This window comes from Phyllobates terribilis, unplaced genomic scaffold (genome assembly GCF_046119375.1).
Source record: "Phyllobates terribilis strain yellow unplaced genomic scaffold, ASM4611937v1 Scaffold_36__1_contigs__length_13169755, whole genome shotgun sequence".
NCBI lineage: Eukaryota > Metazoa > Chordata > Amphibia > Anura > Dendrobatidae > Phyllobates > Phyllobates terribilis.
The window spans coordinates 10,666,416-10,693,745 of NW_027362796.1; the positions used below are offsets into that span (position 1 = coordinate 10,666,416).

The window sequence follows — 27,330 nt, forward strand, 5'->3', positions numbered from 1 at the left end:
TCATCACAGGTCCTGTGCGCACAGAGCAGCCATATATGTGGTGGTGGCTCTGCAGGTGGAGGTCGGTACCGTCTCCATTACTCTCTCGCAGGATTCGGGTTCGGTCTCTTGGACGTCGTTTTCTTCTCGTGTTCTTCATGTAATGAAGGATCCTCCAGCAGCCGCTCCCTCAATCACACGCAGCACATTGAGGCCATTACGGAACGATCCTTTTCCTTTTCTCGTTAATGTGAATCTCCCTAATAACAGACGGAGTCCTGTGATCCCACTATAACACCCGTCTCAGGCCTCAGAGCAGAACGCCGCCTGACAGGACTTTGGGGTCTTATCTGCTGTTTCAGGTCACTTTTTCTAACTGTTTTAGAAACCTGAAAGGGTTAAAAGAAGCTGAAAAAACTGAACGTGTGAACAGCGAGTTGTTCATCATTATCTTCCATCTTCTAGAAAATTTACCTTAAACCTTAGTGGATGGATAAAGACAAGAAGAAGATGGCGGAGAGGATATTACACCTCACCCTAGAGATCCTCTTCCGGCTTACTGGAGAGGTGAGAGATTCTGATGACGTCACATTACATCATTCTTATCTATGGGAATAACAGATGGACAGAACTGGAGAGGTGAGTACTCGGGAAATGTCTGGAGTGAGATTTATTAATGTGTCTCTCCATAACCAGGATTACACAGTAGTGAAGAAGACCTCTAGTGAGTGCTGTCAGGACCCTGTCTCTGAGGGATGGGGAAGACCTCTGAGCCCAATCACGGGGCCTCCACCTCACCCCCTGATAAATGAGGACATCAATGACCAGAAGATCCTAGAACTCACCTACAAGATGATTGAGCTGCTGACTGGAGAGGTGACACTGCTGGGAATGCTGGGACATTATACAGTAACGCTATGAAGGGATCGGGGGGATGATGGTATCATTGTATGTGTCAGGTTCCTATAAGGTGTCAGGATGTTGCTGTCTATTTCTCCATGGAGGAGTGGGAGTATTTAGAAGGACACAAAGATCTGTACAAGGACGTCATGATGGAGGTTCCCCAGCCCCTCACATCACCAGGTAATAGACAGGACTAAACACACACGGCCTATAATTATCTGTATGTAAAGAATGAATTCAGTCCCTGTATGTGTTTCCTCCAGATCTATCCAGTAAGAGGACAACACCAGAGAGATGTCCCTGTCCTCTTCTTCCACAGGACTGTAAACAAGAAGATCCCAATGTTCTTCAGGATCATCAGGTAGATGGAGAGAAGGTGTCATGAGATCCCCCCTATGATGTGTAGATGGCTGTGAAGGTCTTGTGTTCAGTCTTGTATTATATGGTTTCTACTTGTGTAATGAGAACGGTGGAGATGGCAGGATTAGAGCTGATCGTAAATGTGACTTCTCATCTGTCTGTGACTTTTACAGTATTTGTTTCAGGGTTAAGATCTGACCCAAATACCCACCCACAATGGTGGAAATAACAGGAATAAAGTTGGCCATAGCCATTAGGGCCCCAATTTATCACGGTATTTTCACCAGTTTTGTAGTGTAAAATACCTTCATATTTTTAATATGGAGCTGAGAGGTTAGATTTATACAGGAGATTGGCAGCTATTTGTCTCCTATAACTACTGCTGTCATGTTGGTTTTGGTCATCATTTTTCTATGACTTTTACAATATTTGTTTCAGGGTGAAGATCTGACCCATATTAATACTACAGAGACATATGTGAGGGGTGATGAGCCTCGTAAAGAGGAGATTCCTACATATGACCGCCCAGGTGAGTAGTGACCGCAAAATGCAGAGAAGTCACAGATCCTGTGCTCATTATGTTATGAGTTTGATCACACAATTAATTGACGTGCATTTTACTTACTGATAGATTTGATGCATAACAAAAAAAGCTTTTTTTTACACCTTTTTTGATTAACGCATTTTGGTAGCAAAGTTTCAGTGGTTAAATGGAATTTTATTTGCTGCAGAAAGGCACCATGTCTCCAATTGTAATGTAGTTGTGAGTTGCCAGATTACAGCTGAATGTCAAGAAGAAAGCCGGGTCACACACAGAAGTCAGGCAGGTGGACATCTAAGCTGGAGAAGCCAAGGTCAATATCTAGCAGCACTACACGTCTCGGAAGGGCAGTCAAGTGAAAAGCCAAACCGTTTTGAGGTCAACAAGAAGTATGTAGACAGATTAGGAAAGGGTTTATAAGTAAAGATGAGTGAACTTGTTCGGAAAACGTTCGCCAATCTCAAAGTCGACACGAACATGGCACATTCAGATTCATGTTTGGACCCCCGAGCATTTTCCTCAAAATCGGCAAAATTCGGCCAAAGTTTGGTAAATGATAGAGATTCCACTAATGCTTTTGTTAGGACTTTGTCAAGGATAGTGGTTCTGTATGATGTGTGGGGATGACATGTTTGATGAGGGAAGAGGAGCGGCAGACTGTTATCCTTTTTTTTTGTTGTTTATTAACTTAATGTGTGGAGATTCCGGCAGCCAATCAGGGTGCAGAAACAATCCACAACGTCCAGAAACAAGGGCTTGTGTCACTGGCTACCGAAGCCACATGTCCCTCACCATATAAAAAGCAGACATGTGGCTTTGGCGCTATTTTGTCAGTGTAACAGCATAGTGAGGCTGCTGCTGGAAATAGTCAGATCGTTCGCTAGGTGGCTTTTTGTCAGCTCGTTCAGATAGATAGGATCTTGTGTCAAATCGGCCTTCCAGCAGATCAATCCTTTGTACTAGTTGTGTGGTCCCACCAATAATCCACATTTCAGCAGATCAATCCTTTGTGCTAATTGTGTGGTCCAGCCAGCAGTCCACATTTTAGCTTCTAAATCCTTAGCTCTAATTGTGTGGTCCAGCCAGGATTGCACATTTCAGCATCTAAATCCTTTGCGCTAATTGTGTGGTCCAGCCAGGATTCCACATTTCAGCATATAAATCTTTTGTGCTAATTCTGTGGTCTAGCCACACTATCTCAGCAAATAAATACTGATTGTTATTCTAGTGACAGTTGACGGACAGGTCTGGGTCTAGGGTTGTGAAACAGCTGGTTAAAAGAGGAGAAGGGTACATCCAACATGAGTGGGGAAAGCAAGTTCATGGTGGAAGGGGAAATAGGCTTGGTGTACCAGGTGTATGTGGGGTAGGTGGTAATGTTACTGAAAGCTTTACTGAACAAACACCGGCTCGTCCTATCCAAAGACAACTGACAACTTCTGTTACTGGACGGACTACTCCACTTCCTTTCTTTGGCAGTCGCACAGCGGTGCGCTTTGTAGACCAGGGCCAGAAAGAGCATGTGCTCCAATAGATGGCAAGCACTGCATCAAGTGTCCTCTTCCTCCACCTTAACATCACACACAGTACAATCCTCAGAGATGGCACCCCAATTATCCTTGTTTCCCCCCACATCACAAATCTCCAACCATCCAACTGACTGTGCGGAACCACAGATGGGTGAGTCTGCAGAGCTGTTCACACACTCAATTCCATGGGCATCAGAGGTCTGCTCCAAAGATTTAAAGACTTTAGAGGAGGAAAGCATCTGCACCGATGCCCAAATTTTTTTCAGTTGGATCCGGGGCCAAATGAAGTAGGGTCTAAGCAGAATCCAGGCCCTCGTCACCAGACGTTAACCCCTGGGGGTGGAGGTGATCCTGATGAGACTCAGATTCCTGAGGCGCACATGGACTGTACTGTGCTGTCAGGGCAGGAAGAGGAGGAGGGTGACTATCGGGGCGAGGAGTGGGAGAATAGAAAGGATAATGATGAGCTTCTAGATCCCAATTGGTGTAAACCCAGAGGCACACAGCTGAGTAGTTCAGCAGAGATGATGGAGGAGGAGGAAGACGAGGAGATTACGTTGCAGTTTCAGGCACAGACACGGGGTGGTGCAATCACGACAAACACTGCATCCTCAGCCACAACTCTGGCTGTGACCAGCAGTGGTCACGGGTCTGCAGTTTGCAGGGGCGGAAGGGTTGGCTATCCTGGGCCTTTTTTGAGACCGCAAAGGATGACCAAACTCACTTTATCTGCCAACTTTGTAAAAAACAATTCAGTAGAGGCAAAAATTCCAATAATTTGACTACTATATGCATGAACCGGCACATGCGCGATCAACATGCGTTAGAATCTCACTACGCTAAAATGCGGACTAGCGGGCCTCGCCAACCACCGGCCGCCCCATCAACCACATCTGCTGCTTCTTCCTCCTCCATCACCGTGGCAAGTGTTCTCACACAAGTCTCCGGCCGCAGAACCTCCACTTGTTTATCCGGTACAGTCGGGGTGAGTGAGAGCCCGTCAGCTGTTATGGAAGTGGACGTGCCTGCTGTTTTTGACCGATCTCAGACACCAAGCACACCACATCTTTCTCAATTCACCATAACATCTCTGCCTGCACCTCACTCACAGTCCAGCAGTTTGTCGTGTTCACCCTACTCCACCCTCTCAGCACAGCAGCCAGTCCTCGGTCCCGCAGTTGTAGTCAGGTAAAAGATTGTTTCCTCCTACACATGCCAAAGCTAAGAGCTTGAACTTCACCATCTCCAATCTGTTGGCTACGGAAATGCTGCCTTTCTTACTGGTGGATACAGACGGTTTCCTAAAGCTGATGGCCATCGCAGTCCCCCAGTACCAGCTGCCCAATCACCATTACTACTCTAAGAAAGCTGTGCCTGTGCTACACCAGCATGTTGCAGACAACATCACCGATTTCATGAAAGAAATCTATGTCCGCCAGGATGCTTTCACCACAAACGCCTGGACGAGCAAGAATGGCCAGTGGCGTTACATCTTGCTGACTGGGCACTGGTGACTCTGGTGGCTGTGGGGGCATAAGGGGAAGGGACTGCTCCACAAGTCTTGGAATTCCCAAGGCTTGCGGGACAAACCTCTGTATGTAACACTACATCCTCTGCTTCTGCCTCCTCCCCCTCCACCAGGGCCTCCAACTGCGCCCTCAACCTGTGCCTTTATGAGACCTGCGTTCCAGGGAAGCCCGTGTGCGATAACTGTGAGAACCTGGTGGCGGCTCTACGCCAGTGCAACCTCACACATGTGCCTCGTATGGCTGACGTACTCAACCTGGTGGTACAGCAATTTCTCTGCCACTCTCCCGTCCTGGCTGCACTGCTGCAGAAAGTATGGTCACTGTGTGCTCACTTCCACCATTGGCACCCTGCGAGTCATCGACTTGCATCGCTACAGATGTCTTGGGCCATACGTCAAGGAACATCACACGTTCCTTGAAAAAATCTAAGTCTGACAGGGTGCATTTCACCACTGACACCTGGAAGAGCAAGCATGGCCAGGGGCATTACATCTTGATGACTGGGCACTGTGAGACTGTGGGGGCAGGTGGGAAAGGGACTGCTCCACAAGTCTTGGAATACCCAAGTCTTGCCGGACAAACCTCTGTATCTAAAACTGCTTCTCCTTCCTCCATCTCCTCTAGGGCCTCCACCTGTGCCTTAAACCTATGCCTTAATGAGACACGGGTTCCAACAGTGGACAGAGAATACCCTCAACTCCGTACTGCGCAGCCAGGGCTAACCCCAGTCAGGCAGTGTTTAAATGAATATGCCTTGGAGACCACAGTCACACAGCTCAAGAGTTGTGGACAGCTATCCAGGCCGAGTTGAGCAATGGCTGTCTCCACTGACCTTGGAGCCAGGAAAGGCCGTGTGTGATAACGGTGTGAACCTGGTGGCGGCCCTACGCCAGGGCAACTTCACACATTTGCCATGCATGGCTCATGTCCTCAACCTGGTGGTAAAGCAATTTCTTCTCCAATATCCCAGCCTGCATGTGCTGCTGCAGAAAGCACGTCAATGTGTTCTCACTTTTGCAGTTCGCACCCCACAGTTCATCAACTTGCATCATTACAGAGGTCTTTCAGCTTACTGGTTAACCGGTTGATATGCAATGTGCCGATATGATGGAATTCAACTCTGCACATGTTACGACAAGCCCTGGTGAAGTATGTAATTTTGCATATGACGCGCCCCTGGGCCTGTGTCGCGCTGCGTTGCGCACGCGGGAGCCTACCCGGAGCCGGATCAGTGGAGGGTTGTAGTCTCGTGGCGGTGACCCGGTCCGTGCCCAGGGAGTCAAACTAGACGGCAGTCTATTAGTAGTAAATAGTTGAGGACTACGCCACCCGTTGAGTGCAGCCAGGGAGCTGCTGCTGCAGGGCAGACCGCTGAGGCCGGTGGTAGGATTGTGCAGCGTGATAGTATAACCCCCAACGGGAGGGGTATGGCCTCAGGGCAGCCGACGTGGATGATGGGGGTAGCAGGAACCACTCAGAGACGGTACGGTGTAGTTCAGGGTCTTTACTGGTAACAACGACAGACCCTCCCGGAGTACTTGCTAGCAAACGGGGCCTGGTCAGTCTTTGAGCAGATGGGATCTCCCCTGGCCAGGCGTAGTTGTAGGCCTCCCAAACTGACTGTACTCTTCTGGCTACCTTGCTAGAAGCTGATGTAAGTAGCCCACGTCCCTGAGTGTACCGTGTGGTGCTCACCCGTATGGCCGGTGACTCGGGGCCTTCTAATGGCTTCCGCTCCACGATGGCGGCGCTGGTCCCACGCGTGTGACCGTGCCTTCGGGCTTCTGGGCCAGAGGACCTGAAATCCCCTGCCTGACGGATTCTGCTGCTGGGTAGGAGTTAGTCCCCACAGCCTCGGACTCCGGGTCCGGTAAAGAATCTTCTTAGTCAGGGCGAACTCTGCAGCTGCCAGCCCCTGACTCCTTGTAACTCTGCTGTTTCCTATGCTGCTTCTTGTCTCCACTCTCCTTGTCTGACTCACCCTGCCTCAGCCCCGGGTTTATACAGGGGAAGTTCTTCCCCTCCCAAGACTGGGCAGGAGGTGTGGCATGCACAGGATCCCTGACCAAAGGACCTCCCACCTGCTCTCAGACATAACATTACATTACTGTGGAAAACCAGACCCCTGGGGTGCCACATTCCCCCCTAGTGAAATTTAGTACTCCGGGACTAAACACATTTAGAAAAACATAACAAGGCAAAAACATTAATAATACAATAAGAAAACATATAAAGATGGTTACGGCGTGTCCGCAACCGGGTGCAGTCTCTGAAAGAAGCAAGGTGTCCATTTCACCAACACAGGGAGACGTAACCAGGTAGGGGTCTGTCCTACCCCGAGTCCTTAACAGTCTCTAGTCCATCCTGGGTTACGCTCCAACTATGTACAAGGATTCCCGGTAAATCCACCAAGGTTTCCTAAAAACAACTGGAAAATTATACACAAGCAACAATACACAGATAAACATAAATAAAACTATTTTTACACTTCAAATTCTCCAGCGTGCGGGTAACTGGCCTCTAGTGGCCCTAGTGGACCTACGGAGCTGACTGTCTGGCCCTGAACTACAGGGTGTAGGAGCTGTCAAGGGTAAACTGGGCAGCTGTCTACCGGCTCTTTGTCTCACTAGGGGTACGGCAGGCTCACTATAAGCAGAGGGTTGATTCTCCTGTTCTACTCGTGTGGAGTCTTCTGCCTCCTGGACCGGCTGTTCTTCCAGCTCTACCCGTTGCTCCGTTGGTTCTTGGGATGATGGTTGGAGGAAGGTGAGTACGGGTACCACAACTGCACCATTGACTTGAGTCCAAGACCGAGGGAAGTCCCCGAGCACGGTACTAACCATATCTTCCCTTTCTCCCACGGGTCGATGGTCTTCTTGTTCCTCTTCAGGGTTCCTCAGTTGTTCGGGACACTTCTTCAGGTGGTCCCGGGACACAATGGCTGTGGTTTCCCCTCCGTCTTTACTGATGGTACAGACCTTCGGGTTCTCGTGGCTTGAGGGCAGTACAGTGTACGGGTCCTTCTCCCACTGGTCATCCAACTTGTGGAGCCGTCTTTTCCTCTTCAAGACCTGCTCTCCGGGTACCAGGGGAACAGCGGGAGCATACTGGTTGTAAGTTTTCTCTTGTCTTTCCCTAGCTTGACAGAGACTTCGCTCCACGCTCTCTTGTACTCTCCGGTACTGCTGCTGCCTCTCTGTGTCCCAGTCTGTTTCTGGTGAAGTGTCCTCGGGTGTCAGGACTCCCATTTCCAGGTCAACAGGTAACTTACCAGGTCTCGCCCTCATTAGGTAAGCCGGGGTACAGTTGGTGGAACCTACCGGGATGTGGTTGTATAGGTCCACCAGATCGGTCAACTTCTCAGGCCACAGACTGCGTTCTTCCAGGGGCAATGTTTTTAGAAGATCCATTACCACCTGGTTCATTTTTTCACAAAGTCCATTAGTTTGCGGATGGTAGGGTGTCGTCCTTATCTTCCAGCAGCCATACAGATTGCAGAATTCCTGGAAGACCTCCGCTTCAAAGGCAGGTCCCTGGTCCGTCAGCACTTGGTCCGGGTACCCGTGTGGACGGCAGAAGTGCTGCTGGAAGGCTCTAGCTGCTGTTTGAGCCGTTAAGTCCTTGACGGGGACGACAACCAAGAACCGGGAGTAATGATCCACGATGGTTAACGCGTAGACGTAGCCACTTCTGCTTGGGGTCAGTTTTACATGATCCAAGGATACCAGTTCCAACGGTTGCCGGGTGACGATGGACTGCAGGGGAGTCTTCTGGCTGGCCCGGTCCTTCCTTCTCAGATTGCACGGGCCACAGTCTCTGCACCACTTCTCGATGGTTCCCCTCATGCCTACCCAGTGGAACCGCTCGCGCAGCAGGAACTCCAGCTTTTTCCACCCGAAGTGTCCAGCTCCGTCGTGGTATGCCTCCATCACCATGGCTGCGTCTCTTCGTGGCACCACTACTTGCCAGAGTAGTTCATGCGTCCGGGAGTTGACCATTCTGCGGCACAACTTCCCCTTGTAAAGGAATAGTCGACTCTTCTCCGCCCATAGTTGTTTGGCTTCCTCCGGAGCGTCTGGTTCAAGGCGAGCCTCCGGCCGAGTCAGCATCTCCTTCACTAGTCGGACGGCAGGGTCGCTGTCTTGCGTTTCCGCCCAGTTGTAGTGGGGTAAGGGGTTCAACGTAGCAGCCTGCTTACCCCTTACCCGGTGGGAATACTGGATAGTCCCATGACGGTGGAACGCAGGGAGTTCAACTTCTTCCAGTCCCTCCGGATCTTCTCCTTCGTCCGGCAGGTTGGGCATCCTGGACAGGGCATCCGCGTTAGTATTGGAGCGTCCTGCCCGGTATTTGATTGTGAACTCGTAGTTGGACAGACGGGCCATCCACCTCTGCTCCAGGGCACCGAGTCTTGCCGTGTCCAGGTGTATCAACGGGTTGTTATCCGTGTATACGGTGAACCGGGAAGAAGCGAGGTAATGCCTAAAGCGCTCGGTGACTGCCCATACCACGGCCAGGAACTCTAACTTAAATGAGCTGTAATTCTCGGGGTTCCTTTCGGTGGGTCGCAGTTTTCGGCTGGCATAGGAGATTACTCGTTCTCTCCCCTGCTGAATCTGGGACAGTACGGCTCCTAGCCCGATGTTACTGGCGTCGGTGTAGAGGATGAAGGGCTGGCTATAGTCCGGGTACGCCAAGATTTCATCCCCCGTGAGGGCCATCTTCAGCTGGCGGAAGGACTCCTCTTCTAGCTCCTCCCATTTGAAGGGCGGCTTCTGGTTCTTGGCCTTCCGGGACTGGCCTATCAGGAGGTCCTGCATAGGCGCTGCCTTTTTGGTGAAACCGGGAATAAACCTTCGGTAGTAGCCTACCAACCCTAGGAACTGCCGCACTTCTTTTACGCTGGAGGGGCTTGGCCATCCCTTAATTGCGGTGATCTTATCGGGGTCGGGAGCCACTCCGTCAGCGCTCACCACGTGTCCCAGGTATTGCACCTTTGGTTTCAGGAGGTGACACTTGGAGGGTTTCACCTTTAGGCCGTAACTCGCCAGAGCTTCGAACACCTCCGCCAGGTGTTTCAGGTGGTCCTCATAAGTTTTGGAGTATACGATGACATCGTCCAGGTACAACAGGACCGTCTCAAAGTTTCTGTGGCCCAGACAGCACTCCATTAATCGTTGGAAGGTTCCTGGGGCGTTGCAGAGTCCGAACGGCATGCAGGTGAACTCGCTAAGTCCCATCGGGGTGGTGAATGCGGTCTTCTCCCGGTCCGCCTCTGCTACAGGAACCTGCCAGTACCCGCTAGTGAGATCCAAGGTAGAGAAGAAGTTAGCAGATCTTAAAGCAGCCAATGACTCCTCTATCCTTGGTAAGGGGTACGCATCCTTGTGTGTGATACGGTTGATTTTCCGGTAATCTACACACATCCTCATGGTGTTGTCTTTCTTTTTGACTAAAACTAGTGGGGCTGCCCAGGGGCTACAGCTATCCCGGATTACCCCAGCCTCCTTCATGTCTCGAAGCATCCCCTTGGCGTGTTGGTAGTGTGCAGGGGGTACGGGTCGATACCTCTCTTTTATGGGAGGATGATCTCCCGTGGGGATGCGGTGTTCTACCCCCTTGACTCGCCCGAAGTCTAACGGGTGTTTACTAAACACTCTCTCATACTCTTGAACCACCCGATAGACTCCTTGTTTCTGATGTGAGGGAGTGGAATCAGTACCCAAATGTAGTTGCTGACACCAGTCCTCCATGTCTTTCTTAGAGCCGTTACCTTCCTCCGGGTGAGATGGAGGCAAGGGTTCCACAGATTGTATAGAATTTTGATTAGTGGTATATAATTTGGCTAGCGTGGCATACCGGGGCAGGTACACTTCCCTCTCCCCGATATTTATTATGCGAATGGGCACCCTCCCATGGCGTACATTGACCACCCCCCGTGCTGTCAAAATGGTGGGCCTACTGTCTGAGTAAACTGGTTCCACCATTGCCTGGTAAACTCTTCCTCTCAGACCAATAGCTGACCGGCACCAAATCATCATTTCACTTTTTGGGGGCATGGCAATAGGAAAAGGGTCACACATTCTTACGCTACCAATCTCACCGCCGGAGAGTTCCACTTGTTGCCGTTGCATCAGTGCCCGGATCTCTTTCTGGAGCACCCGCTGCTCGCCGGAGCTGGCGTTCTTGGCAACCTGCTGTAAAAGGAAAATCACCTCTGCAAGACAATTTTCAATTACGTTAGTTCCCAGAGTTATTTTTGGGTGACTCTCATGTTTATCAATATCTACAATGATCAGTCCCTGTGCGGCCAGTTCGACTCTACCGATTTTGAGGGCCACCTCTTTAAATCCGATCTGTGGCACGGGCTGGCCATTGCTGGCGATGATACTCAAGTCGTCGTCAGGGTAGTGGGTAATATCCGAGTCATTCCAGTACTGCTTGAAGAGCACGTACATGATGGTGGTGACCTGTGACCCGGTATCCAGTAGGGCACTCATGGGAATGCCATCCAGTACCACAGGCAAGACTGGACGTCCTCCCACATATCTGTCGCGCCAGTTCGATGGGCCTGGTGATCTTTTTCCTGGGGGTTGGCCCTCTACCCCAGGTTGTGCCCGTTTAAAGAACAGTACCTTTCCATATGTCCGGATTGATTGCAGCGGCGGCAGATGGGTCGTCCGTCCTCGCTGTATCGGTCACTGGGTCTTCCTCTGGCCGGTGGGGTCCTCCTTGGTCGACGCCACGGGATGTCCTCCGGTCCGGATTCCAGCTGGATCTTCCCTGGGGTGGAAACCTGTAAAGACTGCACAGTTCGGGTTAGCGCAGCAACGCTCTTAGCTAGCTCTTGGACCTGATGGTGTAGGTCTGGAGCCGGGTCATTGTCCAAAGCCTGCGCATCAGCTCCCACAGGCCCTGCTGACAAGGGCGCCGCCTCCTGGTAGTAAGTGGTAGTGGGGCGTCTGTGGGTCACAACGCCACCTGGTGCCGGTTCTCGGAGCACCCGGATGGCTCTGTCCTTGAACTGTGCAAAGTCCAGATGGGGATCCTGTAAGGCCATTGCCCGCAACTGGGTTCGGTGGGCATTGCAATATAAACCCTCTATAAATTGTTCAGTCAACAGCCTGTCCTCGTTTCCCACCCCATCAGGGTCGGTCTGCTTTATGGCCCTCAGGGCCTCTTGTAGGTTTAGTGCATAGTCCCTTATACTCTCATGCGCTCGCTGCTTGCACCCGTAGAATCTAAGCTTAATCTCGGCTGAGGTGCGGGTATCAAAGGTGTCCTTCAGCCGGGTTAGTATCCCTGCGACAGTCTTCCTCCCAGGTGGCCAGGATTTTACTTCCCTTTTGGCTGCCCCGGTTAGTTGGGCCACCAGGATGCTCACTTTTTGCTCTTCTGTGAGGGGGTACACCTGGAAGAGGCTATCCAGCTTTTCTCTAAAGTCATGCAGGGTATGTAACTCCCCTGAGTACTGGGGTAGCCAGGCTGCTCCCGGGATATAGGGCATGGTGAAGGGCATAACTGCAGCAGCGGTAGCGCTGGCGGGGGTTGGGGCAGTGAAGCTCTCCTCCGTATCCGACATCTTCCTCCCCCCTAGTGGACCGTGGCCTACCTTGCGATGATCCTCTTCCGTAGGCCGCGGCTCCGCAGTGGATCGTCAGGGTTGAGGACCTTCCGTCGCGCTCCTGTGACGTCGGCGTCTGCTGGGCTCCTTCCAGGACCTTACGCAACGTCCGGACGTGAGGCGGGGCTTCAGTTCTCGCGCGCTTTCAGAGTCCACGCCCCTCTTCTTCCCGCGCGGCGTCCCCAAGATGGCGTCCAACGGCGGGAAAACTCCACGGATGGAGGGAAGAAGGCCGAAGATGGCGCCGGATGGCGGGAAACTTCACCGATGGCGGGAAGAAGGTAGAAGATGGCGCCGGATGGCGGGAAACCTCCACGGATAGCGGGAATCTTCACCACTGGTAAGTTTGAACAGTCTTTGCTTTTCAGGCACGCAGTACCCGGTGGTTGCGGGCATGAGATCCTGCCGACTACGCCAAAGTTGACGCGCCCCTGGGCCTGTGTCGCGCTGCGTTGCGCACGCGGGAGCCTACCCGGAGCCGGATCAGTGGAGGGTTGTAGTCTCGTGGCGGTGACCCGGTCCGTGCCCAGGGAGTCAAACTAGACGGCAGTCTATTAGTAGTAAATAGTTGAGGACTACGCCACCCGTTGAGTGCAGCCAGGGAGCTGCTGCTGCAGGGCAGACCGCTGAGGCCGGTGGTAGGATTGTGCAGCGTGATAGTATAACCCCCAACGGGAGGGGTATGGCCTCAGGGCAGCCGACGTGGATGATGGGGGTAGCAGGAACCACTCAGAGATGGTACGGTGTAGTTCAGGGTCTTTACTGGTAACAACGACAGACCCTCCCGGAGTACTTGCTAGCAAACGGGGCCTGGTCAGTCTTTGAGCAGATGGGATCTCCCCTGGCCAGGCGTAGTTGTAGGCCTCCCAAACTGACTGTACTCTTCTGGCTACCTTGCTAGAAGCTGATGTAAGTAGCCCACGTCCCTGAGTGTACCGTGTGGTGCTCACCCGTATGGCCGGTGACTCGGGGCCTTCTAATGGCTTCCGCTCCACGATGGCGGTGCTGGTCCCACGCGTGTGACCGTGCCTTCGGGCTTCTGGGCCAGAGGACCTGAAATCCCCTGCCTGACGGATTCTGCTGCTGGGTAGGAGTTAGTCCCCACAGCCTCGGACTCCGGGTCCGGTAAAGAATCTTCTTAGTCAGGGCGAACTCTGCAGCTGCCAGCCCCTGACTCCTTGTAACTCTGCTGTTTCCTATGCTGCTTCTTGTCTCCACTCTCCTTGTCTGACTCACCCTGCCTCAGCCCCGGGTTTATACAGGGGAAGTTCTTCCCCTCCCAAGACTGGGCAGGAGGTGTGGCATGCACAGGATCCCTGACCAAAGGACCTCCCACCTGCTCTCAGACATAACATTACATTACTGTGGAAAACCAGACCCCTGGGGTGCCACACATAGCCCAGGCCAACGCAGTACGGACGTGCGAAATACGCTTGGGGAGTTGGCACAGATGAAGGACCTCTGCACCCTTCTGCACAGTTTCGAAATGGTTAGCGCTGACTATGCCATCATCCGCATCACTATTCTGGTCATCTACATGCTGAAGCACACATAGAATAGTCTGCTGGAGGAGGTGGTGGTCCCACAGGAAGAGGAGGATGCGTAAAGGATAACAATATTTCTAAGTTCCGGACTGTCGTCGCACAAGCTGGTGCCATGGGAGGGTGAATTACAGTGATCGAGGGGTCTCATGATACCAGACAAACTGTTAGTGAAGGTGCAGGAGCCGAGGAACAAATGGAGGAGGACGAGGAGGAAGTGGTGATGGGCACGCAACAGTCAGGAGATGAAGAGGATAATGATCCCCCCTCTGTTGTCCGTGGTTGGTGGGAGGGGACAGAGGAAGCAAGCTTGAGTGTTACCCCGCCACCAACACATCATTGACTTGGACCTCATGGAAGCGCCCGACACATGAGCGCTTTCTTGCTGTACTATCTGCAACATGATGGCCGTATTGTTAGGATTAGAAATAATGCTGACTACTGGGTTGCTTGTTACGATACTGGCGTAGTACTGTTGGAAACCAGTGGCCAAAGGAGCACCAGCAGGAACAGCAAGCAAGTGGTAGTAAAAGTTCTTGGAGATAGCAAGGAGTTTGCAGGATACAATCCAGGGTGAATAGATCAGTCTGGGTTAGAATGTTCAAGATCTGGAGACTGAAACTAGGCTAATAACAAGACACACTACTCAAGCAATGAGTGAGAGATCCATGTGGCTTTAAGTAGGCCCAAACAGGAAACAAGATGGATTCCATAGATTCAGAATCCGCCATCTTAGTAAAGGGCAATTGCAGAACACAACAGCAGTCTCTTGTGGTAAGGAGTGAACACAATATTAAAGTGAACAATAGCGGCCACTAGTGGCCAAACTGTAGAAGGGCAACAGAATCCTGACATTGCCCTTCCTTTAGATCCACGATACAAGAGTAAATTTTACCAGATGCTTTTTCCTCTAGAAAGGGACGCATGCATGCTGGAGTATCGAAACACACTTGTAGACAATCTTAAGAGTGCTTTTCCCCAAGACAGCAGTGAGGCACACAATGTGCATCGCAGTTCTAGACTTCCAATCCTGGGAACGTCGAGTTGTCAACGCAAAAACATTAGCAGCAGCAGGGGTAAGTGGCACAAGCAATTTCTGTAAGTTGTTTCACACATTTTTTAGACCAGTTCGTTCACCAGCAGAACAGAGTACAAGTCTGACGCATAATGAACAACTGGAGAGGATGGTGCAGGAGTATCTCAATATCAATGTCATAAGAGGGGTTTGGACCCTTATGCATTTTGGTCTTCAAAAATGGAAGAGTGGCCTGAGCTCACTTGTCACACCTTGGAGGTTTTGTCATGCCCGGCAGCCAGCGTTCTCTCAGAATGTGTCTTCAGCGCTGCTGGTGGTGTCATGACTGATAAGCGCAGCTGACTTTCCCATGAAAGTGTAGACCCCCTAACCTTCATCAAGATGAACAAGTCCTGGATCTCCAATGACTTTTGCACCCCAATCGCAGACTGTGCAGACTAGGCAATGGTGTAGTTTTTAGTGTGCTGCATTGATCTCGCATTATTGCAGCCTGTGACACCTTTGTCGTGCCTTCTGTACCTGCTGTTGCTACTGCTGCTGATGTTACTACCAATTTTTTGAAATGTGGAGACTCCAAGTTGGGTCTCCGTCTGCTGGGTTGCCTGTAGTGGAAGGGGTGTCAGAGCCCCATTATACTATTTCTACTATGGTGAAATTGATGCCACTTTAGTGGTGTATGGCAATAATTTTTAGAAATGTGGAGACTTGTGGTTGGGTCTCCTTCATGTGTGTTGCCTGTAGCAGGAGGGCTCCCAGACCGGCAGGCCTGCACTTACTTTCAGTCAACAACCTGTGTTACTATCCTTAAATTTTTCTACCAATAGTAGCCTACAAAACTGATATTTGTGCCTCTTGAGTGTGGCTTAGCAGAAAAGCAGCTTGCGCTGTGTTACGGGTCCGGGTGGTGGAACCTCTGTGCTGTGGTGCAAGGAGGGACCAGAGGGGCGTGACTAAGTACCTACTCCTCCTGACCAAGGTCACATGGTGTCTCAGTCTACTCCGTGAACCAGGGAGGGACCGAGCAGGGGGACCAGGTGCCACTCTGGGACCAACCTTGTATTAGAGCAGGTGACTCCCATGGGTCAGATGGCAGGAACAGACCGGTACAGCGGATAAGCAGGCTGATTCGGCAGATAGCCAGACGGGTGCTCCGGGTAGACAGGCTGGTGGGCACAACTGGTAACTGGCAGGTGCTTCCAGGTAAGTGACGCGCCCCCTGGGCCGTGGGGTACTCGGTGCCGGGCCGGTCGTTGCTAGGGGAGATGTCACAGTGGCGGTGACCCGGTCCATGACCCAGGGCGATCAGTCAAAAGGGGAATATTTACAGGGGATTTATAGTCTTTATATACAGTTTGTGACGCCACCTGTGGTATGCGGCTATATGGAGCCGCCGCTGCGGAGCAGGTCGTCTGGAGCTGGTGTAAATGCAGCAGAGTTGGTTTAGCTCTCCACAGGTAGAGCTTAGCTCCAGGGCAGTGTAGATGTTACTGATGTTGCGGTGTAGTGCAGGAGGTGATGTCGCAGCAGCAATAACTGATAGAGACGGTGGGGTGCCGTCTTCAGGGTTTTACTCACAGTTGTCAAGTTCCTCAGGTTGCACTGTACAGCTTACAGCCTCCCACGTCGCGCTGCGTTCACCTGGCAGGGGTTCCGCCAACCCTCAGGTACCTCCAGAGTACATAGCAGGACCCCCTTCTGTGTATTCCTCCTGGCCATCTCCCTACACCTCCCACCTAGTGTCCAAATCCAGTGACCGCGGACCTTGACGGGCGACGTCTTCTCTGTCCCCTGGGTCCTCTATGGTTACGTTCTTGGTGAGACTAATGTGGATTGTGGCTGCAGTACCTGAAACACTACAGCCTCCGGTTTCCTAGTTGAGACTTGAAGAACTCTGCTAGTTTAGGGATCAGTCCCCACTGTGCGACCTGACCCCTCCACCGCCTGGCAGATTCGGGCGTACGGGTGGCCTCCAGCACTTCCCGTACCCCTGGGGTCCCTTCTACGTTCCTGGAGCCTTTCTCCTGCTCCTCTCCTCCTCAGTCTGTCCAGGGCCTCTCCTCAGGCCCTCCTCCAGAGCAGAGCTCCTGCTCCCAACTCTTCCTCTCACTGAACTGTCTGAACTCCCTCTAGAACGTTCCACCCTCTTTTTATATCACTTCGTCCAATGCTCCCCTGATTTTCTTCCTCCACCCACTACATGGTTCCCCCTACTTTGGTTCCCCCCACTCCAATCAGGGACAGGGCTCAGCAGGAAGCGCAACACATCTTGCCCTCCTAGCTGGTCTGGAGTAGTGTAGTGTTGGATGCAGGTGTTAGGGTCCCGGGCTGTACTCCTTCCTTACCTGAGAGTGAGCTACCACACCTTTGGGTGAGATGCAGTACCTCTGTGGCGACCGAACCCTCAGGGGCGCCACATAAGCAGGCTGGCGGACACGGCAGGTAACTGGCAGGTGCTTCCAGGTAAGCAGGCGGGCAGAGCCCATAGACAGACTGGCAGGCTGGACTGCAGACAGACTGTCTGGCTGGATTGTAGTCAGACTGGCAGGCTGGACTGAAGAACAGACTGGCTTACAGGACTGACTTACAGATTGACCTGAGGGCTGAAGCAACAGTAAGAACACAGAGCAACAACCTTGCATGGGCACCTCCATGTTGGAGGAGGTGCTTTAAATAGGAAAAGTCCTCCAGCCATTGGCTGGGGACTTTGAGCACTGCGTGCGCGGCCCCTTTAAGAGGGAGGGAGCGCTCGCGCGCCCTAAGCACAGTGCCCGGGAAGCTGCGTGCAGCAGCAGGGAGGCCGGAAGATGCCGGACCAGGACCACGGCGGTAAGGGGGCAGAGATGCCGATGCTACAGTACCCCCCCTTTATGCCCCCTCTTTTTTAGGCTTGCAAGAAATACTTTAAGAAGAAGAAGTGCATGGATGTTCTCCCTGGGTTCCCAAGACCTCTCTTCTGGGCCAAACCCCTTCCAATCCACCAGAAAAAAGTTTTTTCCTCTTACCTTTTTGGTGGTCAAAATGTTCTCTACTTCATAGACGTCCTCAGCGGAGACCGGAGCTCGGGTGGTACCTGGATCGTCAGAAAAAGAATTAAGAACAACTGGTTTGAGAAGAGATACGTGGAAGGAGTTGGGAAACCGTAAGGTGGCTGGGAGTTTTAGCTTGTAAGTCACGGGATTGATTTGGTTCAGAACCTCGAATGGGCTGATGAACCGCGGACCCAACTTATACGATGGTATTTTGAGACGAACATATTTGGAGGAGAGCCAGACCTTGTCTCCCGGACGGAATTGAGGCGGATCCAGACGTCTCTTATTAGCATGTTTCTTCATCCGCTCGGAGGACTGAAGAAGTGCGGATCTAGTGTCTTCCCAAATAGCAGAAAATTCACTGACCAGAGACTCCGCGGCAGGATTGTTCACTGAAGAAGAGACGGGAAACTGAATCCGGGGGTGTTGACCGAAGACCACAAAGAACGGGGATTTGGAAGAAGACTCGCTCTCATGGTTGTTATAGGAGAACTCGGCCCAGGGTAGGAGCTCAACCCAATCGTTATGGTGAGCGTTAACGAAGTGCCGAAGGAAGCTTGTAAGGACCGGGTTGATACGTTCCACTTGACCATTGGACTGAGGATGATAAGCAGAGGAGAAATCCAAGGAGACATCCAGCAGCTTGCACGTAGCTCTCCAGAAGCGCGAAGTGAACTGGACCCCGTGATCAGACACAATGTGGAGGGGTAGGCCATGGAGACGAAAGATGTGATGGATGAAGTCCTTAGCCAGCACAGATGCAGACGGGAGACCAGGCAGCGGGATGAAGTGGGCCATTTTAGAAAAGCAGTCAGCGACCACCCAGATGACTGTACAACCGACAGAAACAGGGAGATCCGTAATAAAGTCCATAGCAATGTGTTGCCACGGAGCGGAAGGTACGGGAAGAGGAAGGAGACGGCCGGCTGGAAGATGCCTGGGCACCTTGTTACGGGCACAGGAGGAACAAGCCGTTACTAAGTCCGCAACATCCTTGCGTATGTGTAGCATCGGCGTCTCTGCCCTCTGCTAGGCAGAGACGCCGTCCCTCTTACCTTCCTGATCAGCGCGCAGCGTCCTCCAGCGCTCCTTCCCTCGCTGCTGCCGGCGCGCGCTCCTTCCCGGGCACTGTGCTTAGGGCGCGCGCGCGCTCCCCCTCTCTTAAAGGGACTGCGCGCGCCGTCCTAAAGAGTCCCCGACCAATTGCCGGAGGACTTCCCATATATAAGGCACCTCCTCCAAAATGGAGGTGCCCGAGCAAAGTTGTTGCAAAGCATACTCACCTCTGCTTCAGTCCTCAGGTCCCGTTGCCAGCCTGACTACCAGTCCTGTCTGCCTGCTTGTCTTCTCTTTAGCCCGACAGTCTGTCCCCTGCATCCGCCAGTCTGTCTATGGGCAAGTCCACCTGCGGATCAGGAAGCACCTGCCAGTTACCTGCTTGCTACCTGCCGTACCTGCTAGCCCGCTCACCTGCGAGTGCTCCCCTGCTACCCGCCTGCTAGCCTACCTGGAGGCTCCGCCGTCACTTGCCGTGACCACCTGCCTGCCAGCCAAGAGACTCTTACCCGCTCAGCCGTCACTTGCAGTGACCACCTGCCTGCCTGCCTGCCATGAGACTCTTACCCACTCAGTCGTCACTTGCCGTGACCACCTGCCTGCCTGCCAAGAGACTTCTTCCGTCACGTACCGTGACCACCCGGCTACTCACCCAGAGACTGCTACCTACCCGTTGTGTCCACTCGCTACACCGGTCTGTCCCAGCTATCTGACCCATGGGAGCCACCTGCTCTATTACAAGGTCGTCCCCAGAATAACACCTGCCCCTCGGGGTCCCTCCTTGTTCCAAGGCACAGAGGTTCCACCACCCGGCCCCGTTACAGTATGGAAGGCCACCAGTAATGCCCGGCGATAAGCAGGAAGGTCTTCCTCTGTCCAGCATGGCCAGCTAGTTTGGATGAATGGCCCTAGAGAAGAACCTTCTTACAATCCGGAACCGCTACAAAGGTCTTACCGGGTGGAAGACGAGACAGGTCAAACGGAGCCACAGTCATTACTTTGGAGGGGTCGATGATATGCAGAAGCTCCTCCTCTTGGTCGGAAGACAGGAATGAGAAGGATAGAACGTCGGCTTTAATGTTTGTGTCCGCAGGGTGGTAGTGTAGAGTAAAGCAGAATCGGGCAAAGAATAGAGACCACCGGGCCTGACGCGGATTGAGTCTTTTTTGGGCGTTTTGTAAATAGGCCAGGTTTTTGTGGTCAGAGTAGATGACCACCGGGTGCAGAGCCCCCTCCAGCAGCTAGCGCCACTCCTCCAGTGCCAATTTGATGGCTAGCAGCTCACGATCTCCTATGGAGTAGTTGAACTCGGACGAGGAGAAGAGCTTGGAGAAGAAGCCGCAGGTTACCACTCCCGGACGGGGATTTCTGGGTGAGCACCGCTCCGGCTCCGGAGGAGGATGCATCAACCTCCAGGAAGAACTGCTTGTTGCAATCCGGACAGTGCAGCACAGGGGCAGAGGAGAAAGCTTGTTTAAGGGAGACGAAGGCCTCCTCTGCTTCATAAGTCCATTCCCTGGGATTTGCTCCCTTAAGGGTGAGCGCGGAGATGGGAGCGGTCCGGGAGGAGAAATGAGGGATGAAGAGGCGGTAATAATTTGCGAAGCCCAGGAATCGGTGAATCGCCTTCAACCCCTCCGGTCGGGGCCACTTTAAGACGGCAGAAACCTTCTCGGGATCCATCTGTAGACCAGTCTCGGAGATAATATATCCCAGGAACGGAAGGGAAGTCTGCTAAAAGAGGCATTTCTCAAATTTTGCGTATAGGCAATTCTGCCAGAGCCTTAGCAGAACCTGACAAACATCCCTCCGGTGTGTGGGCAGGTCCAGAGAGAAGACCAAGATATTGTTCAGGTATAATACCATGCAAGAATACAGGAGATCACGGAAGATGTCGTTAACCAGCTCCTGGAAGACAGCTGGGGCATTACAGAGACCAAAGGGCATCACACGATATTCATAGTGACCGTCCCGTGTTGAATGCCGTCTTCCCCCCCGTCTCCCTGGCCGATCCGGACCAAATTGTATGCCCCACGAAGATCGAGCTTGGTGAAGATCTTCGCGCCTTTTAGGCATTCGGACAGCTCCGAGATGAGAGGCAGGGGGTACTTATTCTTGATGGTAATCTGGTTAAGACCCCTGTAATCGATACAGGGACGTAGTGAGCCATCTTTCTTTTTAACGAAGAAGAATCCTGCTCCAGCCAGGGAAGTAGATTTCTGGATGAATCCCCTAGCAAGATTCTCTTCTATGTACTCAGACATGGCCCGGGTCTCAGCCAGTGACAAGGGGTAGATACGCCCATGGGGATGAGAAGCACCGGGTACCAGGTCGATTGGGCAATCATACGGCCTATGAGGTGGTAGTGTCTCAGCCTCCTTCTTGTCGAAGACGTCCGCATAGGACCAGAAGGGTGCCGGCAGACCAGGTAGATTAGCCGGAGTAGAACGGTTAAAGGCTCTGTGACGAGCAAGATGATCTCCAGAAGAAGTCTCCCATCCACGGAAGCGACTGCCAATGGTTCAGTCAGACGTATGGTAGGAATCTGATACCGATCCACTACAGCCTGTGAAATGAGATTCCCAGCGGCTCCGGAATCCAGGTGGGCAGTCTCAAAGAAGCGGGTCTCACCATTGGAAATGGAAACAGATAGGGTCAAGGACGGAGAGGATTTACTCTTGCCTAGGACGACCTCTCAGAGCGGTCCTAGACACTGGAGTTTCCCGGCCTCACCGGGCAGGATTGGATCAGATGCTCTTTACTGCCACAGTAGAATCAACTCCCCTCAGCTCAGCGCGTCTCCTGGCGAGACTTGACCATCTTGGTTTGGTCAATTTGCATGGGCTCAGGCGAACATGCCCAGGGAATTGCTGGTTGAGAGGCAGGCTTTTGGAATACAGGAGCGAGACGTGGAAATCTTCTCTCCCGGGTAGTCTCCTTGGCACGTTCCTGAAAACGGATGTCAATCCGGGTAGCTAATGACACCAGGTCGTCCAGGGTAGTAGGGATGTCACGACCGGCTAGCTCATCCTTGATCCATCCGGAAAGACCCTCCCAAAGGTGGACACCAGGGCCTCGTTGTTCCAGGCAAGCTCAGATGCGAGGGTTTCAAAAATGTATGGCATACTGGCCCACGATGAGACTCCCTTGGCGGAGACAGAGAAGTGACGAGGCAGTAGAAGATTTTCGTCCGGGCTCATCGAAGACCTTCTGGAAGGCAGTGAGGAAAGCCGGAAGATCAGACACCAGGGGATCCCCTCTCTCCCACAGAGGGTTTAGCCATGCCAATGCCTCCCCGGTGAGGTGAGACATGATGAACGCCACCTTGGCCCGGTCGGAGGAGAACGGACATGCCAGGAGTTCAAAATACAGCGTGCACTGATTTAGGAAGCCCTGACATAAGACAGGGTCACCACCAAAACGTGGAGGCGTAGAGAGCCGGGGGTCCAGAGTCGGGTGCTATAGAGCCAGCAGGTTGAGGTGCCGCTGGAGCGGGTGCCGCTCAGCTAGAGACGGACACAGACGGGGTGGACAGCGTGTCCAGGCGGGAATTGAGTTTCCGCAGATAGGTCAGGATAGTCTCCTGTTGGGATCTCTGATGTGAGACCTCCTGGTACAGGTCAGAGATTGAAGGAGCCTGGGGGCCACCGGGTTCCATGGCCCGTGCAAACTGTTACGGGTCCGGGTGGTGGAACCTCTGTGCTGCGGTGCAAGGAGGGACCAGAGGGGCATGACTAAGTACTTACTCGGCCTGACCAAGGTCGCACGGCGGCTCAGTCTACTCTGTGAACCAGGGAGGGACCGAGCAGGGGGACCCGGTGACACTCTGGAACCGACCTTGTATGAGAGCAGGTGACTCCCACGGGTCTGATGGCAGGTGTTATGAACTGCTACAAGCACTAAGGAAAGAAAGGAAGACTGTCCCTACGATAGGACTAAGCTGATTCCCTACGATGCAGCGGGGGACCTGTTCCTTGTGAACAGACCCGCCTCAGTCCTCGGCTTGTCTGAACGCAGACCTATAGATATAAGGGAGGGCTCCCTACAAGAACTAAGGACTGGGAAAAAGTTGGACACCTCCTAGCAGAAATTGTAGCAGGAAAAAGACAAACAAACAAAAAGTACAAAGTGGTCCAAGGACCAAACAAACTACTGAGTAAGGTACAAGGCACCTGGCTAGCTCAAGAGTAAAAGTAACACTGAAGTCCAGCAAAGCCAGAAGGGCGGAGCTGGATTATAAAGGCAGAAAGTCATGTGACCAACAAGACAGAAAAAAAACTAACAGGAGGGTTCTAACAGCAGGAACAGACCGGTACAGCGGATAAGCAGGCTGATTCGGCAGATAGCCAGACAGGTGCTCCGGATAGGCAGGCTGGCGGGCACAACGGGTAACTGGCAGGTCCTTCCAGGTAAGCTGGCTGATGGGCACGGCAGGTAACAGACAGGTGCTTGCAGGAAAGGAGGCTGGCGGGCATGGCAGGTAACTGGCAGGTGCTTCCAGGTAATCAGGCTGGCGGACACGGCAGGTAACTGGCAGGTGCTTCCAGGTAAGCAGGCGGGCAGAGCCCATAGACAGACTTGCGGACTGGACTGTAGACAGACTGTCGGGCTGGATTGTAGTCAGACTGGCGGGCTGGACTGAAAAACAGACTGGCGGACAGGACTGACTTACAGAGGGACCTGAGGGCTGAAGCAACAGTAAAAACACAGAGCAACAACCTTGCACGGGCACCTCCATATTGGAGGAGGTGCTTTAAATAGGGAAAGTCCTCTGGCCATTGGCCTGGGACTTTTAGGACGGCACGCGCGGTGGTAAGGGGGACGGCTTCTCTGCCTGGCAGGGGGCAGAGACGCCTATGCTACACGCTGTTGCATGTGGTATCAGGGCTCCCAGCACAGCAGCCTACACCGTTCCCTCAGCCACTTCATCTTAAATTGAACTTAAATTCAAAGCTTTAAATGCTGGCCTAGACCCTGATACCTCATGCATGGCCCATGGCTGACTTCTGCTGTGCCATTATAAAATTTCTACTGTAGGTCAATTAATGACACTTTTCCTGGTGTCAGCCCCTAATTTTTGGAAATGTTTGGGTTTCCTTCATGTGTGTTCCCTGAATTTGGCAGGGCTCTCAGAGCACCAGGCCTACACCTGTCACTCATCCACGTGTTACTGATCAATGTTTAAGCTAGAAATGCTGCTCGAAACCCGGTCCCATGCCCTGTCCCATGCATCCATGCTGTGCAATTATACTATTTGTATTCTGGGTCAATTAATGCCACTTTTCCTGTTCGGCGCGCATCGGGACGTTCGCAGATCTGAACCGAACCTTGAAAGGTTTGCTCATCTCTATTTAGAAGTAGGGTCAGGTAATAATCTAGTCAAAACCAGGGAACAGCTTAACTAAAAATTAGCAATAACATTTTAGTTAATTTGGCACATACACAATGAACTATGTGACCCTGTGGATTTAGTGCAGCATCTCCACCAGCGCAATCCATTAGTCCAGGGGTCTCAAACACGTGGGCCACATGCAGCCCTTCAGGCTGCTTCATGCGGCCCGCAGGCACCATAGACCCCGATCGTGGCCCTGTCCAGGAGCTGCCGGCAGTTGCGCTTCAGTTCAGTGTATTGCCGCGCAGAGACCGGCTCTCTGCACAGCAATATCAGTGCCAGCCACCGGCCTATCAGAGGCCAGCAGCTGACATCTGCGTCCCAGCGCAGCGGCGTATGACGTCACTGACACGCGCAGATGTCAGCTGCTGGCCTCTGATAGGCCGGCGGCTGGCACTGGTATTGCTATGCAGAGAGCCGGTCTCTGCGCAGCAATAAACTGAACTGAAGCGCAGCTGCCGGCAGCTCCTGGACCGGGCCACGATCAGGGTCTATGGTGCCTGCGGGCCACAGGTGCAGAAAGGATGCTGAGGGAACGGAGGACAGGTGAGAAGAATCTTATTTTTTTTTCTCTTGTATGTGTAGAACGGCACAAGGGACAGTCCTCCAAGATGGGGACCAGGCTGGGGACAGTCCTCCAAGATGGGGACCAGGCTGGGGACAGTCCTCCAAGATGGGGACCAGGCTGGGGACAGTCCTCCAAGATGGGGACCAGGCTGGAGACAGTCCTCCAAGATGGGGACCAGGCTGGAGACAGTCCTCCAAGATGGGGACCAGGCTGGAGACAGTCCTCCAAGATGGGGACCAGGCTGGAGACAGTCCTCCAAGATGGGGACCAGGCTGGGGACAGTCCTCCAAGATGGGGACCAGGCTGGGGACAGTCCTAAAACATGGGGACCAGGCTGGGGACAGTCCTAAAACATGGGGACCAGGCTGGGGACAGTCCTAAAACATGGGGACCAGGCTGGGGACAGTCCTAAAACATGGGGACCAGGCTGGGGACAGTCCTAAAATATGGGGACCAGGCTGGGGACATTACTACAAGAGGGGGACCAGGATGGGGACATTCCTAGAAGATGGGGACATTACAACAAGATGGGGACCAGGATGGGGCATTACTACAAGATGAGGACATATCTTCAATATTGGGACCGGTATGTGATATTATGACAATATGGGGCCCAGTATGGAATATTACGACAAGATGGGGACAAAGATGGGGAACATTACAAGATGCAGACCAGGGTGGGGCACATTACTACAAGATATTGGCAGAAAAACTTCTTCAAAATAAAGCATGAAAAAATATTTTGCCACTAAAAATGCTGCTTTATATCTAAACTAAAGTAAACAAAAAAAAAGTTCACGTTTTATTATCGCCACATCCATAACGACCCAAGCTATAAAAAATAAAACAGCAAAAATGTTCAAAAGTTGTATAGAAAAAAAATGGTATCACTAAAAATGTCACTTTGTCCTGCAAAGAATGCGGCCCCCCAAATTAATTTTTTTTCTGTGTGCGGCCCATATACCCAGCTGAGTTTGAGACCCCTGCAGTAGTCCCTACTTTAGCGTCTACTGTTAACATCACCGTCTTATATAATACATACAGTCATGGCAGAAAGTGTATTTTGGCAAGGTGCCAACAATTTTGTCTGGCCTAATTTTGGACTTTTTTTTCTCTCTTTTTATTTTTGTGTTGTTCCAGTACCCACAACAGAAATAAGCGTGTGTATAACAAAACAGGAGAAATACTTCATTTTCTGGAATATTTTCAAGGGCGCCAACACTTTCGGCTATGACTGTATATGGAGAAATGTGAGACAATATTGAGATTAAAAATACAATTTATTAGAACGCAATTGAGAACACATAAAAATACAAAAAGTCATTTAAGAGGGATAAATGTAATCACAAAAAGACAATAGAATAGGGCATCTGGATGAGCCCCGGATAAATCCTAAGCATGCAGCCTTAAAGGGGTATTCTCACCTCCAAAATTATACCCCAAAATATAGTAGGTGTAGTAGTAATAATAATAATAATAGCATATACCTCCCATTAGAAATGTGGTATAGTTCTCCTGATTTTCTATGTCACTTACCCCATGTGCAGGGCATTTCAGTAGCTTAGGTATCCATGGTTATGACTACTAGCAACTAACTGTCACTATAGGAGTGGTAGTAACCATGGATACCTAATCTACTGCAATGTTCTGAACATGGGGTAAGTGACATAGCGAATCAGAAGAACGATACTACATTTCTAATTGGAGATATTTGCTTATATAATTATTATTACACTCACTACATATTGGGATAGTTTCTCAGAGATGTGAATACCCCATCTTACATGTTTTTATGGCGTATATTTTTCTCTGTTGCTGTAGATTGTAATGTAATAAAGCTTATTTTTAATCCTCCCTTTATCACCTCAAACGTTTCTGCCTGTATGTATTATGTTTGTCGCTTGGATGTTAGGGGTTCAGTACCATGGGATTTGTGAACAGATGGCTCAAGATTGGCTTAGGTCATAGTTTCATTATACTTTGATTTGTATAGAATTATGTATAGAGAAATGTTATAAAATATAAGGCATTGATATTAAAAAATAATAAAATCAGTTTTATTCTTGGCAGATGACTGTGGTGTCAAACCAGATACCCATGAAAAGCGTGCCATTATTCCAGCTATACCTCCAGCCCTTCAGAGCAGAAATCAATCATCTGAGCCTTTTCAATCCGTCATCTACTTGGATTCATCACAGACTGTTAAGCAAAATGAAAGCCAGAGAAGGGATGTCGAACATCAA

At 51.7% G+C, this 27,330-nt stretch overlaps 2 protein-coding genes and 1 pseudogene across 2 annotated transcripts in view; 2 read left to right on the forward strand and 1 right to left on the reverse strand.

The window, feature by feature from the left end:
• LOC141182846 (uncharacterized) lies at nucleotides 1-26,444 on the forward strand. The gene is made up of 6 exons (XM_073660975.1): nucleotides 1-546; nucleotides 676-855; nucleotides 939-1,062; nucleotides 1,146-1,243; nucleotides 1,681-1,771; nucleotides 26,228-26,444. The coding sequence occupies exons 1-6, from the start codon at nucleotides 469-471 to the stop codon at nucleotides 26,350-26,352; spliced, it is 696 nt and encodes a 231-aa protein (XP_073517076.1). The 5' UTR covers nucleotides 1-468; the 3' UTR covers nucleotides 26,353-26,444.
• Nucleotides 1-27,330, reverse strand: part of LOC141182832 (uncharacterized) — a 618,372-nt gene that overhangs the window by 503,532 nt on the left and 87,510 nt on the right. The window lies entirely within an intron of this gene.
• The window catches only part of LOC141182848 (uncharacterized), a 248,286-nt pseudogene that overhangs the window by 219,207 nt on the left and 1,749 nt on the right, over nucleotides 1-27,330 (forward strand).